The following is a 15,074-nucleotide window of genomic DNA, read 5'->3' as shown; positions in this document are numbered from 1 at the left end:
GGCTCCGCCTGTACCGCACACTTTTCTCCGAAACGCCTAACTGGCGTCGCGCCGCCATATTCCCATTCTGCTCGGTGACTCAATCGCCGTCAGCTTAAAGGAGCCATGAAGAGAAAATACAAGTTCGTTTAATTTGAAAGAACTAGGATTCAGTATCTCACTCAGCTCCATTGCAGCCACAAAAGATGTTTTTTAACGAAAAAAAAAAGAAGTATTTAAAAACTTTCAAATTTTGCGCCACAGTGACGTGTTATGAGCGAGAATGACGTCATACGGGCCAACAATAAAACATAATTTTCAGTGCGTTAACTGCACGTTAGCATTGAAGTGATGCGGTCAAATGGAACTAGAGGCCCCATTACAGACGTCCAGTCATGTGTCGTCGCGACAGCTCAGTTAGGCGGCCGCCAATCGCACAAACAAGGTTCCGTGACGTCATAGAAAAGTTGCGGGAAATTGGCTAGGGGGTCGCGACTGCTTCACACGTTTTCTTTAATATCTCCGTTATTTGTTCGAAGATTGCGATGATATTGGTATCATTGTTATCGGGACTAAGCAGTCTTTCTAATAAACCTAATTTGTATTTTGTCTTCATGGCTCCTTTAAACGCCGCGGTGAACTGGCATCAACTGCCGCCACTCATCTCGGAACAGAGACGTAAAGAAATGTACGCACGCACGCACAATAAACGAGTAAAAGACGAACGACTAGAGAAAAGCGAAATCAAATAAAAGCCTGATAGTGCGAGAGAGCAGTCCGACACGAATGGCAATGGCGACGGACTGCGCTTGCACATTGTTGCCAGACAACGATTTACATTCTGCCAATGACCGCTATATAAGACGAGGGGTGACTTTTGTGCGGATTTTTTTGGAAACAAACTCGACCTATATTCCGGTTTATACGGTAATTCTCGTTCCATTCTACCCGGCGCGGTGGCTCAGTGGCTAAGGCGTTGCGCTGCTGAGCACGAGGATGCGGGTTCGATTCTCGGCCGCGGCGGCCGCTTTTCTGATGGAGGGGAAAAGCAAAAACGCCCGTGTGTGCGAGATTTCGACGCGCGTTAAAAGATCCCCAGGTGGTCAATATAAATCCGGAGCCCTACGGCGCGCCTCATCGACTGCGTCGCGTCGGCTCTTTAAACCCTTTAATCAATCAATCGATCAATCAATCAATCAATCAATCAATCAATCAATCTCGTTCCATTCTGGTTGGGTGGTGCCGGGTTAGTGCCGTGGTTACCACACTTCGCCGCTGCTCTGACGACCCGAGGACAAATTCATTTTGGTAACATCCGTGTAGATGCCGCCGACTACGACTACGATAAACTTTCGCGTTTGATGTCAATAAGGTGTCAATATAATCGTACACTTTCGCCGGGATTTTGTTCCCGGTACGTATCTGCGGTGGGTGGAATAAGCATGGAGGTTTACAAAGATCACTGAATTGATGGTTGCGTCCGACTGCTGTTCCCTTGAACAGGCTACAAGGTGTCGGACACGGTCCGCAAAGGCATACTCGACGTCTCCATGTACGAGGACAGCCCCAAGGACCTCATGCTGGGCAACCTGGCCGCGTTGGGCGGTAAGCACTTGCTTCTATCAGACGTTGTCGTACTTGCAATCTGTTCAATGGTAGCTGTAGCCAAGAATGACAAGTTTTTAGCAAGGTGTATGCGGTACTTTTTTTACCGTAGCAGTGCGGTGCCTGCAGTTCCTCTTGCATTTGGCTGAGCTGTGCGTGTATACGGCTCCAGCTACTGCTTTCGTGTCCGCGAATGACTACAAACGGTGGAGTGCTGTGGAACTCGTCGAGAAGTTCATGTATTAATAAATTTATTGATATGCGTCTATCGGTGTGCGCCAGTTATCGAGTCCTGTAGTTCAATCGGGAAACAGACCGCTCGGATATTCTACGTTCATACCAACAACCATAAAGGGTGAGGTGCTTTGTGTAACAATACTCGATAGCAGCGGTGCCGTTGAAATGGCCCAGTTTACTTGATGAATTGGCGCTGATATTCTCCTGATATGCTCGATACAGCTTCAATGCACACTGCCGGATAATGGGTAGATGTACGCAAAAGAAAATACGGTTCTTTGTACATTCTGATACAGTCGAACTTCGTTTGAACGAAGTAGTATCGGGGCAGCAAATTAGTTCGTTATAACCGATATTCGGTATAACGGAGGTATAAATCGGCTGTAACAAATCGACAATCTGGCTCGCGCAAACATACTTGATACAAAAAATGCATTTTTGAAGCTTCAAACGCACTACGCAAGGTAACTCTTACCTTTCTCTTTGTTGCATTTCGAGCTCTATGAACCGGAACATGAGTACGTGAAAGTGCAACAGAACAGAGTTCACTTGACAGAGCAGGACTGCGGTCCTTATTTATTTGATGAAGGATGCGATCTTCGTCTGGTGGATACTCACAGTACTGAGCAGGATGAAGTTTTCCACCGTGTCCGCGACCAACCAAAGTCTGTATTTAGTTCGCTATAGCCGATAATTCGCTACACTGGTGTTCGTTATAACGAGGTTCAACTGTACCGTTTTCATCACAAGTACGCTCGCTAAATCCATGGGAGCAAGGACGGTGTGCCACCCCCTACCAGAGAAAAAAGGGTGCAGCGGTCGCGCGTCGAGCCGTTTGTCCCTGGCGAGGCCTCGTTCGTGACCTTGGGGCGTCGGGCGGGCGCCGCCGCAGGAAGCGCCATTTGGAACATCCTGGCGACGGCGTTCAGCCTTCCCATCTCGGGCACGCACAGCATCGTGGGCGCTGTGGTGGGCTTCTCGCTGGTGGCCCGGGGCCTGCGGGGCATCCACTGGTGGGAGCTGGGCAAGATCGTGCTCTCCTGGTTCGTCTCGCCCGTCCTCTCCGGGTTCATCTCCGTCCTGCTCTACCTGCTCATCCAGTTCCTCATCCTCCGCAAGGTGAGGTGGTGCCTCTTTCCCGACCCTTGATTGTATGCCGTTGAAATATCGATGGCGCCCCACTACCCGATCTAAATTTCTTCCTTGTCTTTTGTCCATCGGTAATCAGTCTTTGAGTTACAAGGTTTTACTGAAGTTTCCGCTCGAAGCAGGACTGCATCCTTTCCCATAAACCGCCGCCCACTACGAGACTCCGCTTGCCTTCCTTACTATCTTTGATTTTCAGATCTTCCTTCTTCCCTTGTGTTCCTACCTCGTTTTCTTTTCTCTCCTCTGCGTCTTTTTTTCGTATGCCCCGCGGCAAAATACCGAAGTAAAAAAATTGCGGACGTGCTTTGCTACTTTTTAAAGCGGGGAGGACACGGGTTATCGCAGTCTCAGCTTTTTCGAGGCACGCGTGTGCGGATGCTGTGTGCAACCACCGGAACGAAGGTTTGGGCTTTTGGTGGCCATTTTATGGCTCGCCAAATTTGTACGTAACGGTGCAGAAAGACTGATAGAGGTGGATGGACACCGGGCTTTTTTCAACATTTTTGCAGAGCGCCTTCTGGTTCACTGTTTTTCAGATCGCCTAATAAAAAAATATCCCCCCTCCCCCTCCCAAATGTTTTTTTTTTTTTTTTTTTCCCTAAAGCGAGCCGGTGAGAGCGTTTCCGCCGCCTGTTATAGCCGTGTTCTGCTGTATTTACACAAGCTAGATGACAGCTTGTGTAAATACAGCTATGATCAGGCACCCATACCTTTTTCGGTACGCGCCCTTTGTGGTGATTCATATTTCTTGCATCTCGTTCGGTAGAGATAAGCACGGCGAAGGCTGTTGACACTGCAGCCGTTGTCGGTCGTCGCTGCGCGCACGTGCAAGAACTTGAAGCTCATGGAGAGGTGGGGAGGGAGGGCGGTGCACGCCGCTTCCGGTGTGGGGACCCGACGTCGTGAAGGTAGGAACGGAGTCTGATGTCGGCGCCGCCGGGACTCCCCTTTCTGCGCAATGCGCTCCGTCACTCGTTGTCGACCCTGGCACTATATCGCTGCACCCGCTCCTCTGCATGCGACGGGTGTCCTGGCCACGGCGGTAAATCTCGGTGTTTAGCGTCGACGTGTGGGCTTGGCGTACCCCCCCCCCCCCCTTCCCCCCCCCTGCCCCTGCTCCCTTCAGTCGCGGCAACAGGCGGTTTTCATTAGGGTTACCATTCAACCCTGTCCACTTGGCTTCATCATCCGCTTTAGCGAACGTAGCGAAAGCGCGCGGCAAGACTGCTTCGGCGCCGCATGCCGGCGTCATGGGTACAACGGGAAGTGACGTCACTTCCGGGTGTTAACGTCATTAGCCCCGCGCACTGAAGCGGCGATGGTGGCGCAACTAACAGATCCCGCAGCTTCATGCAGCAGCTGCCCTATAAATTTTTTAGGTTCTTTCCATGATGAGATAGGCCAATCATTTCCTTAATTTGCACATGGAGCTACTGAATGGGATGAAATGTCCTCAGTCACCTGGTTTCATGTCTATAAATCAGTAAAGCTTTCATGGTGCACATACTTTTTAACAGCAGAGCTGTTTAAGCTTTTAGTTGTGTCATCCAGCGTTACCAGGAAAAAAATAGCAAGACAAAATACCGAGCGCATATGAGCGTGCACCTCGTGATGATCCCCTGGCGTCATCCAGTCTTCTGCTTGGTCTTGCGCCACGTGAGGAGCCAAGAGTGCGCATGAGCGTGCGCCTTGTGAGGAGCGCCCGGCGTCGGCGAGCTCGACCTTCGAGAACACTCTGCCCCAGCGGCGTCAGAACTATTTTTTTCCTTAAGGGAGCCAAAATTAGGCTACCATAAACATAACCGTCATCATCATCAATCATATTATGGTTGTTTTTAAATATATCGTAATTCATTAAAATATTCATTAAAAAGGCCAGTTAGCCACTTCAGGACAACTTTGCCCTCTATGCGAGTCAACGGTAGCACCCACGATTTTAAGCCTTTTATTTGTCAACCACACTCCCATTCCCTAGTCTTATTCTCGCTGTACAATGACTAATATGCAAAACCAAATCAAACCCAGTAAAATATTCAGTAAAAAGGCCAGTTAGCCACTTCAGGACAACTTTGCCCTCTATGCGAGGCAACGGTAGCACCTACGATTTTAAGCCTTTTATTTGTCAACCGCACTCCCATTCCCAAGTCCTATTCTCGCTCTCAACAAGTTCGCCTAAGACAGATAATGACACTTACAAACCTTTCCCCTGCAAAACGACAACAGTTTTTTCAATCGTCACCTAATCAAAGCATGTGTATCCTCTGTGAAATTCCGGACACCACTGAACACATTATTTGGACATTACCTCGATTTCAAGCTGAAAGACGGGTTCTCCTAGACACCCTTCCCGCTAACTTACGACCAAATTCCTTAAATGATCTCCTGCGTCCCTCCTACCCACCTAATTTAGCGAAGGCAGTGGGAGACACCCTCCTGCATTTCATATCCAAACCCACTATTTTTCCCTTGCTTTTTCCCAGCCATACCCGTCGTGAACCTTAACTTATCGCTACCCCTAAGGGGGTCTGATGCACTAGCAAGAGACCCCCGGGTGTTTTTTCTACATTTCAATAAACGTTAAAAAAAAATTCGATGCAAAATAGCAGTGTACATCTAAAGAAATTTTAAAGTTCTAAAAATTTGCAAAAAAAAAAACGCAAACACACATGCCACAATTCTATACATGCCTCCTAACCGCGAGCATACGTCGAGGCTTGCAGATTCATGCTACCAAATGAAGGCTTACATGATGAATATTGATGAAGATCAGTTGAAGAAAGAAGTTATGCTCTGCGTTAACATGTACATGTAGATTGAACCATGTGTGTTTTATTATCAGAGTGCGTGCATGCACAACTGATGATTTGTTTTAATTTTGTTCCGAATATTTGATTGTCTCGTGTGCCATTATATTACAAAAATTGCAGTGGTATGCTACGGATGCCTTTATACTTCGTAATATAAAGCCGCAGTTCTGATATCTCTGCTGACAACTTGTTAAAAGCGTAAGTAATTATGCGATTGGTGCAAGTCACTTAGGGAAGCATGGTTTCCTAAAAAAATTTGAACTGGTTAACGGGAAGCGCTATTGGTCATACTTTCCAGTCGAGCTGGCTAGTATCATGATAGGGCGAGCCCCACACCAAAGGAAAAGCCAATATACCATCGATCCTTTGATTGGTACTTCAGGTATCGAATATCTGAAAAGGGAGATTAGCCTGCCAAATGCGTCATATGAAGCCCGCTAGAAACGGGCAACATCGAAATCGCTAGTTTTTTACAGATTTAAGGGCATTCATAAAAGGCGAAAAATGTTATCTAATTAAGGACCACTGCCACCGGGATTTCGGCTGAATGTCATCATCTGATCCTTACAGTCATTTTGCCTTCTTCAAATAAACCCAACCTTGCTGAAGCCATCTGGGGCTCAGCAGAAGTCTTTGGGTGTCCCGTGACTGGGTGAGCCGCGCTCCCCCATTTGTACATTAGGGGGAGCCTGCACCCCCTGTTCCGACGCCCCTGCTCTGCCTAGAGTTCGTGGCGTTGTCTCTTGCACATTCTTCTACTCGCCAGCTCGCGTGCGTTAGCTCCTGAAGTGGGGAGCACAGACACAGAGTTCGCGAAGCCCATTGCCGCAGGTTCTAGCGTGTGCTAACGCAGTCCGCTTTAGGGGAGATGTGAAATCCTGCGTACAAAATGATTCGGGCCTGCCAGTCATGGAGAACTTTCAGCGGCAAGTTCAGAAAACCATGTGAGGGGCAACAGCCGTGTCTCTGACGAATGGAGAGGGGCTGCCAGCACTGCTGTTTCTCCAGTCTTGTACCGCTAGTGCAAAGTGCGGCAATTTTTTTTTTTTTTTTTATGTCATCAAAAATAATTTACAGCACTCACCACTACTGTTACTGCATGAAAAAAAAATTATTGACCTTGAAGTGTTTGCTGCGGTGGCTTTGTGGCTAAGGAGCTGCACCAATGATCATGGAGCTGCATTGTTGATTCCTAGCTACGGCAGCTGTTGTTCTGGCAGGAAAGAAAAGCATGCCAATGAGTGTACATATCGGAACGCACTAAAGATCTCCAGATGGTCTGAACTGATCCATAGCCCTCATTCAGTTTGAAAACTTCTACAAATGAAGGTTTGTTTGGAAGGCATTTGAGGCAACTGGCTATTGCAGGTTGACACCGTGTGTTGTGCAGCTTGAAAATAAAATTAGACAAATAAGAAACATCTCGTAGGGATTGTTTTGTTTGATTTGTGTGTAGGTTTTTTAATTTTTTCCTGAAGTGATATTATCCCATGCCTGCCAAACCGTCTGTACCGTGCTTAGCTTACGGGGGTTCCAAGCTCCCCTTATTCTTGCATTAGGCAGGTACCTGCCTGGACTACTTTTCCCTGATGCCTACCTGTCCTGGCTTCTTGTGCAGGAGAAACCATTGGAACCTGGCCTGCGATCACTGCCATTCTTCTACGGCTTCACCCTGTTCGTCAACGTCTTCTCTGTAGTACACGATGGACCACGTAGTGAGTCGCACAGTCCTGGACACGACAAATGTGTCGGGGATTTTGTTTTGATGTCCTACATTTGCCCTAGTAGAAGGAAGTTTCTTTAATTGTTCCTCATTACGTTAAGTGCGTAATTTCTGGAGAGCCCAGCTGATAGGTTTGGGAAGTGCCTAATGTTAGAAGTCCTGTGTTCAGGCCAAGGCATGTCTGGTTTCAGCCTTCGGCCACCTTCAATGGCCATGTGTCGTATCAACCGTAATCGCCATACGGGGTCTCTATTGGGGGGGCGGGCGAAGTCTTACTGCAGCCCCCCCCCCCCCCTCGGCAACTCCTGACCTCTTCCCACTGAAGGCCTCATGGTAATAACGCAGTGCAAAGATGAGGAACGATTTTCAAATTTTTATTTCAATGAGATGGAATGGAATTTCAATGAGATGCAGCACAAAATATTTCTGAGCAGAAGCTTTGACTTTCATGTGTAACATCGGCAAGGGGAGCAAGTCCCAGCGCGGATGCGGCATCAATGTCACAACGCGCTGCCGAAAGAACTTTCATTCTCCCTAAAGCACAGAAACATATGACACATCTGCATTTTGTAAACTGCAAAAAAAAAAAAAAAAAAAAAAGCTTGAAAATGCTGCTCAGTAAAGGGGCTGACTCTGTTAGTTGGTTGTTCATACTGATGAAAAACAGCGTGAGACGAGACACGGGGACAAACAGCAGGGACTGACAGACGTTATTTACGACGAAAAGTAGAAAGAGAACAAGCTCCTCAATTAATGCAAAAATGAAAATTGAAGTGATAACGCGTTTCTCACAACGGCCTGCTTTTGGTACCCGCCTTTCAGAGGCTGAAAGTAAACAGCCTTTGGAAGGTAACATGAGTGTTCTTCAGCTGCCATTATCGTGAAAAATGACACATGGTCATAACCCTACCGGACAGGTTCCATTGAGTAAAGGTATGGGGCAAATTTGAGGCCCCCCTAAGCCCCCCCTCCCGGTGCACATGCCTATGGTCATCACTGCAGTTGCATCGTAAAGGAATTCGAAATTTTCAGGCTATCTTGGTGGCTGCATATGACTGACTCTCCCCTTATCTTCACTGTTTGAATGGCTTGCCACTGAGTTATGAATCATGAGTACATTTTCCCTACCAGATTGTACACTTTGGCAATGCTTGGACAAGAACAGAAGGAAGAAGGAATTGCAGCAGATTTGCTACCTTAGGGTTTGAAAAAATTACCTCACGACGGTGCACTTTACATATAGCGTTGTTGGAGCCTCACTTATTAACATGCAATCTTTGTCTAACGAGCGCAGTCTTGTGGTACGTTGGAGGGAGTTGTGGAAGAGAATGGTTGTGATTGCCCTTATTGCCTCTCCTCCTCACGGTTATTTGGCAGCTGTTTGCCAATGGGTCTACGTGCCTCTGTGCTTTGATATTGGGCTCCTTGTGTTGTTCCTTAATGAACGTTTCCCCAGCAATGCATTTGTTTGGTGTGGCAAACCCAACTTCAAAGAAGCTCAATGCATAGCAACCCATAGCAATGCAAGGGGTCTTACGGAAGTACTTAATAAACTGCGCTAGGGCCTTCATACTTTGAAATCACTCTCAGTATTTACCCTTGAAAAAGGGAATTATCCAGCTGTGCATTTGTGCCTAGTAGTGAAGCCTACTTTTAAAGGGGCTCGGTTAATAGCAGTACGGCTTAAAGAGGTACTGACATCAATCTTTGGTGTTAATATTATTACACAGTTCGCTTCCTTTACTCAACGGAGGACCCTGGCTAAAATATGAGCTGCCTGCGACGCGTGGAACATGCTTCAATTTGACCTGATTTATCGCACCGACAGAACAGCACGCGGAGTGGTGCACAGCGAATGCCCATCAGCGTGACATCACTCCATGAGAGGGAAAAGTAACGTAGCTGTCTGCCTCCAATGCTCGTCCAAAACTCGTGACGTCACTTCACGTGTGCGGCCTGGCGAGCGGCGATTGGGCTCTGGTGCTTTCACGAAGTGATACACGTTGTCAGGGCTACAGGCATAACCACTGCTTACTTTGTAAGGCAGTCTTGCCATAAATAAAGTTCCACATGCGGGAAAAGAGCCAATATTAAAGCCCAGGATCACAACGTAAGCCGCTATAAGGCCTTTTCTTGAAAGCGGTCATCAAATTTCCGCGGCAATGCTAGGCCTAACGCCTTCAGGCAGCTCATCCGCTCTGCTCCTGCAGTGGGGCGGTCGAAACAACGCCTCCACCGCCCTTTGCAGCATTTTGACGTCTGCACAAAACGGTGAGGTCATTCCGCGATTCTGTCAAACGCGCCCTCCGGGCTGGAAGCGCGGGGAAACCAAAACGGACAATTCTCGTAACCGTCCAATGTAATTAATTATCGCGCGCTCAAGCATTTACAGTGCTGTTTCAGGTTTGCCAGGGCTTTAAGCATTGATGAAATCAATAAAAAAGGAGCATAAAATGTCGGTGCCAGTGCTCTTAAAGCATTTGTCTGGCGATTCCCACTTGGGTTGGAGTTTGTGCAAATTTTGTTTTTCCCGCTGCCTTCTTTCAGTGCTGAGGTTCGACCTGATCCCCTGGTGGGGAGCCATGATCGTCGCCGTCTCGGTCGCCGTCATCTCCATGCTCGTCGTCTGGTTCTTCATCGTTCCCCGGCTCAGGGTCACCATTGAGAGTGAGTGGATGAGGACGTCGCTTGCTCGGCACCTGTATGTAGAGCGGGACTTGCCCCAGAGGAGACTTCTTTAGTGGAGTGCATGCGTGGGAAGTCTACCAGATTCAGGGAAACTAGTGTTTGACGCATGACACATTTTGCCAGTGTGTGCTTTGCTAGTTTCCCGCTATACTCCGACTACTCTCTTTGCTGGTGATAGCGACAGAATGAAGAATGGCACGTACACATCTGGAGATTGGCCAAGACGGAGGTCGTTTTGCAAGCCCGTAAAAACTGAGGATACTGAAAAACGGACATGGAGAGAAAGTAAACAGTGATAAAGTTAAGTGAGTAGACGATACGAGGCAATTAAGTGCAAAAATTTTCAGAAAGAAAAGAAGACAGAGACCACCTAAAGTAATCTATTCGGATTGATCACCGTTGAAAATAACGAAGTATAACTGAATGTCACCAACAGCTGAAATGGTCCAATTGATAAGGGCGCAACCAACATCCCTATGCCCCATGGCCTATACGATAGAAAATCGCGTGCCGCTAAAGGGAGTGGAGATGGGGTATCGTCGATCTCTGGAGATTAAATGAACGTGCACAGACTGTTCAGAGAGCACATGAAACACATTCTACATAAACGTCTTAGCATGCAATTTAAAGCTGGTATTGTCCACTTTTTTTGCAATGTGTTCTTTTTCTTTCTTCTTCTTTTTACATTAGTATTTGAGTTCTGGCGGTTTTAATTGTGGTTCAAACCATCAGGTGATGAGGTACTTGGCAGTTTTTCTAGCATAGTTATCTGACATCGTTGTTCCACAATTAGTTTCAATCGGGATTAATAAATGCTTCTAAATATCAATAATAGCGAGAAATTAGACTTGACTTGACTTGCTCTGGCATGTGCCAATTTACAATGCGATGTGCTGCTGTGTTTTTGGATTCTGTTCCCCAGTCTGACTGCACGCTCACCCTTGCATGTGCTTCTTTTTAGGGGCCCTATCCAGTGACACTGATAATGACCGAATAACCATGACTGGTTAGTAGACATTTCTGCATCGCTTTCCTAACAGCATCATTTTGATATACATACCTATATCAGCAATGTTTCGTGTTCATGCTGGTGCATGTTGAACACCTGCGATGCAGCCGGTTAGTGAATTTTACAGTACAGTGCTTTACAGTGCCTTTCAAGTGCCTCTGCAGTTGTTCTTTGCTTCATTTTTCTGTGTTTACAATGCCTTTGATGCTTTGTGTTGCCACATTATTGACAGCAGAATCGACAAAGTCAACCACCTCGACTGGCAAGTATAAACCTAGAATCTTTTCTTTTTTTCTTTTCATGAATACTTGACAGGGCTTTTGCGTAGAGAACAGCTTGTCAGTGATACAGCAAAACCTCGATGTAATGAACTTCAATCTAGCAAAATCCCCCATGTAACGAAGCTAATGTCCATCGGAAACCATGCAGTATGTTTAATCTCGATATAACGAAATAACTTCTTGCTGTAACTTCAATACAACGAAGTCTCTTGACTTCAAGCCCAGTGACGCGGATTCGATTCCCGGCCGCGGCGGCAGCTTTTCTGGTGGAGGCAAAAACCGAAAACGCCCGTGTGTTCGAGATTTCGGCGCATGTTAGGGATCCCAAGGCGGTCAAAATTAATCTGGAGCCCTCCACTACGGCATGCCTCATCGCCTGTGTAGCACTGGTTCGTTAAACCCCAGAATCAAATCAAAATCGAATGTCTTGACTTCAAGAGAATTCGCCAGGAAGTACAAGTACAAAATGACGGCCGAGCGGCTTGGGTGAGCCATGTGGGCGCAGGGCTTTGCTAGACAATGAAAGGGGTCCGGTCGCTGCCGTTGATGAAGCATAAAAGTGCCTGGAAAACAACGGGGTCGTTCTGTACAGGGTCACTCAGGACGACTTTTTTTATGCTGACTCTTGCAATGCTGCAATGAAGTGACTCACAATTCCAAAGTGAAAGTGCTGGATGTGTTTAAAAATTTGCAAGGGGACCCAGGCAGTGATTCCAAGGCAGAGGGCAAAGCCCCATGCTACCTTGAAGTGCTCACTATGCGAGATCGACTGAGGCACAAGATACTATGCAATTCGTGTGGGTGCAAAAACAGATGCAAAATAAGGTCGCAGATTACTTCCAAATGAAGTAGAGGGTCTTATCAATGAGTCCTTGCAACTGGCAAGTACATTTGTAATATTTCTGAATTTGCAGAAGTTCGATTCAAGGGAACTTAACAAAGTGAAGGGCCACTTTCTACAATTTTGTTATATGGAGGTCTACAAATAGGAACTTTTGTGGTTGCCCGTGAAAACACTTGTTCGTGGTTTCATGCTTATAGGCAAACCTTTATTCTGAAGAAAATTCACTGCGAGCAAGATTCCGTTTAGATATAAAGAACATACCCTATCCTCTCTGGCTAGTGCTTAAGACTACTTGTTACAATACCTGACTGGGCTGTGGATTTTTAAGAGTTGCAGTGAAATTTAAGAATTTGCAGCATCGATCCATCTTGTAACGATTAATTTGCTCTGTTCAGACATTTTCTAGTTCTGCTTTGGAAGTTTTCTTTTATAAAGCTTTATTTCTAGTATGAAAGGTGGTTTTTATGCATGTGGGTAGTGTTCCAAAATTCTGTACTGTGTCTTTATAACCTGGAAAGCCTCACGCATAGCTAAAGTCTCACTTTTGCCAGCTTTGTCTCGCTCTTTGATCTTATTTTAGGGTAGTTGCTGCTATTGTTTAACAAGGTAGACCATGCGAATCTGCGCCCCGACCCGACTAACGACCCAATTAACAAGGTAGTCCACACAAGTCAGCATTGTTTCATACCAAGATTGCTTCTAAAGTGGCTTTGACTATGCTTTACAAAACACGCTTTACTTAAATTAGTCTCTTCTTTTATGCTAGAGTTAGTGGTGTCAAAGGTGCACAGTTTCGAGGCTCTCCTTAAATCCCTGCAAATTATTTATGCATTCTTCTTTTCCATTGAGCAATGTGCTTGAAGGAATAAGGTAAATCGAGTATTGTCAGAAATGCTAGCAATGTCGGACTCCCTGGTTGATTTAACAATTTTTTTGTATTTACTTTTATCTTTATTTTTACAAATGTTTTGTTGTTTTTCTGTAGTTTTACTCTAGGTGCATCAAAAGGTGATGACTTTGTTGTGTTTATTCTCAAGATTGATGTGTTCATTAAGCGATCAGGAGCTTAAAAACATACACACATACACAGTTCGGCATTTTTCACTGTGATGTGTCTAATTAACAGCAATGACAAGCACATGCACTCTGTACTTGCCCTTTTTTTTTTTTCGGTTACAGTCTGACACATTGAATAAGCACATCAAAATTCAACATGAACATATGCAAATTTGGGTGTTTAATTTGAGAAATGTGTTTGTGAAACCAAGTGACGGTGTCACTATTTCTAAACACACCTGAATCATTTACAGCAGAACCTTGTTGATACGTTTAAAAAAAAAACGTGAGGGAGCAACGTATTATCTGGGATGAAACCTGTGGAGCATTTTTAGTGTTCACAATTGAGAGCGTAAAGAACCGTGTAATCATTTGAACCAGGAACGTAGCAACGGGGTTCTACTGTACTTATCTTACGCCTACATACAGTGTGTGTGTGCTCGGGAACTGTTTTTTGTTTGTTGCTGACAAGTCTGCCATGTGAAGTGCGCCGTGTGAATCGCGTCTGGAATTTTCACATATGTGCCTGCAAACCAGCTTTGCTGTTTAAAAGTTAGGCTAGTAGGCACATAATACAACATGCTTTGTCATCGCTCGAGAAGGAATCATGCTGGTGGCACACATTGACAAATGTAAAAATGTGAATGCGCATTTTCTCCCCTGTGCACATTTGTTGCGACACGTGTACATACCAACTCTTCGAACAGCATTGCATGTTTTGAATATTACAGTGCTATAGAAAATATTTGGCAAGTCAGTTTTGTCATTTTTAAACATTTGTATTCAATTCAGTTTTAAATTTTTGCTACTTACACACCCCTGTTAGGGTTTTAAAAAAATGGCATCGAGATAGACTTCTTGAAGGAGTGAAATGATGAAATGGCATTTAGCAGTTTTCATTTATTGGTGTGACTGAAAAGTATTCGGTTGCACTGGTTACTTTGCAGTAACACCAGCTGCGTGTTTGCCTAAGTACTTTGTGAATGCAGCCCGATAGCTACACAAATGAATTTCTTGGAAAGCAATTTTCATCTCGTTGACCAAAGTTGACGCATTCCAAGATTTTTTTTCTTTTCATCGACCTTTTTTTGGCCTTTACATTTGGGTTTATCCATCAACAAAATATGGTGCTGACGATAAAAGCAGTGCTGCTATTTTTTTTATTGGTTGGACATCCCCAGCTTGCATATCTAAGTGCATCTTTGCACTTGCTAGTTATATTCGGATTCTTTGTTCAGTGTTGAGCCTAATGAATCTCTGTTGGAGGGAAAAGGAAACGCTTTCTGTGTGTCGTGTAAGTTGTGCTACTGTCTTGCCCGCCTTGCTGGCATTGTTTCTTTGTTTTTGTTTTTTTTCTGTGGCACAATTTACACGTCTAGAGTGGAAGCGTTGCCTTTTCTCTTCCAGAGAACTCTCCTCTTCTAGCCAACATTGAGAAATGCCCTCACCGAGGTGAGCAGTCTTGAAAGACTAATTGGAAAACTGATTGAAAAGGGACAGTGGGGTTCTGAAAATTTAAAAAAAATGCTGCGATTAAGTGGATTTTTACTGCATTAGCACTGAACCTAATTTTTATTATGCTCATGCAGGAGCATTGAAAACGCCTTTGCGTCAGGGTTTCAGCCCACATTAGAGATTCCTAGGTGGTCAAAATTAATCTGGAGCCCTCTACTAGGGCACTCTTCATAGCCCTGGG

General features: G+C 45.6%; 1 protein-coding gene across 5 annotated transcripts in view; it reads left to right on the top strand.

The window, feature by feature from the left end:
* Positions 1–15,074, top strand: part of Napi-iii (Na[+]-dependent inorganic phosphate cotransporter type III) — a 94,882-nt gene that overhangs the window by 57,121 nt on the left and 22,687 nt on the right. For 4 of the 5 annotated variants that reach the window (XM_077703885.1, XM_077703889.1, XM_077703886.1 and 1 more), the window contains exons 3-7: positions 1,483–1,584; positions 2,714–2,940; positions 7,396–7,492; positions 10,048–10,167; positions 11,150–11,194. In XM_077703885.1, coding sequence (XP_077560011.1) covers positions 1,483–1,584; positions 2,714–2,940; positions 7,396–7,492; positions 10,048–10,167; positions 11,150–11,194 — 591 coding nt within the window. The remainder of the gene's footprint in view (positions 1–1,482; positions 1,585–2,713; positions 2,941–7,395; positions 7,493–10,047; positions 10,168–11,149; positions 11,195–15,074) is intronic. The other variant, XM_077703890.1, reaches the window with a different exon arrangement.

Source organism: Haemaphysalis longicornis, unplaced genomic scaffold, assembly GCF_048455015.1.
Source record: "Haemaphysalis longicornis isolate Haplotype H1 unplaced genomic scaffold, Haemaphysalis longicornis Haplotype H1 scaffold_3, whole genome shotgun sequence".
Lineage (NCBI taxonomy): Eukaryota > Metazoa > Arthropoda > Arachnida > Ixodida > Ixodidae > Haemaphysalis > Haemaphysalis longicornis.
The sequence above is the reverse complement of the archived record's forward strand: the minus strand, read 5'-3'. Positions and strand labels throughout refer to the sequence as shown.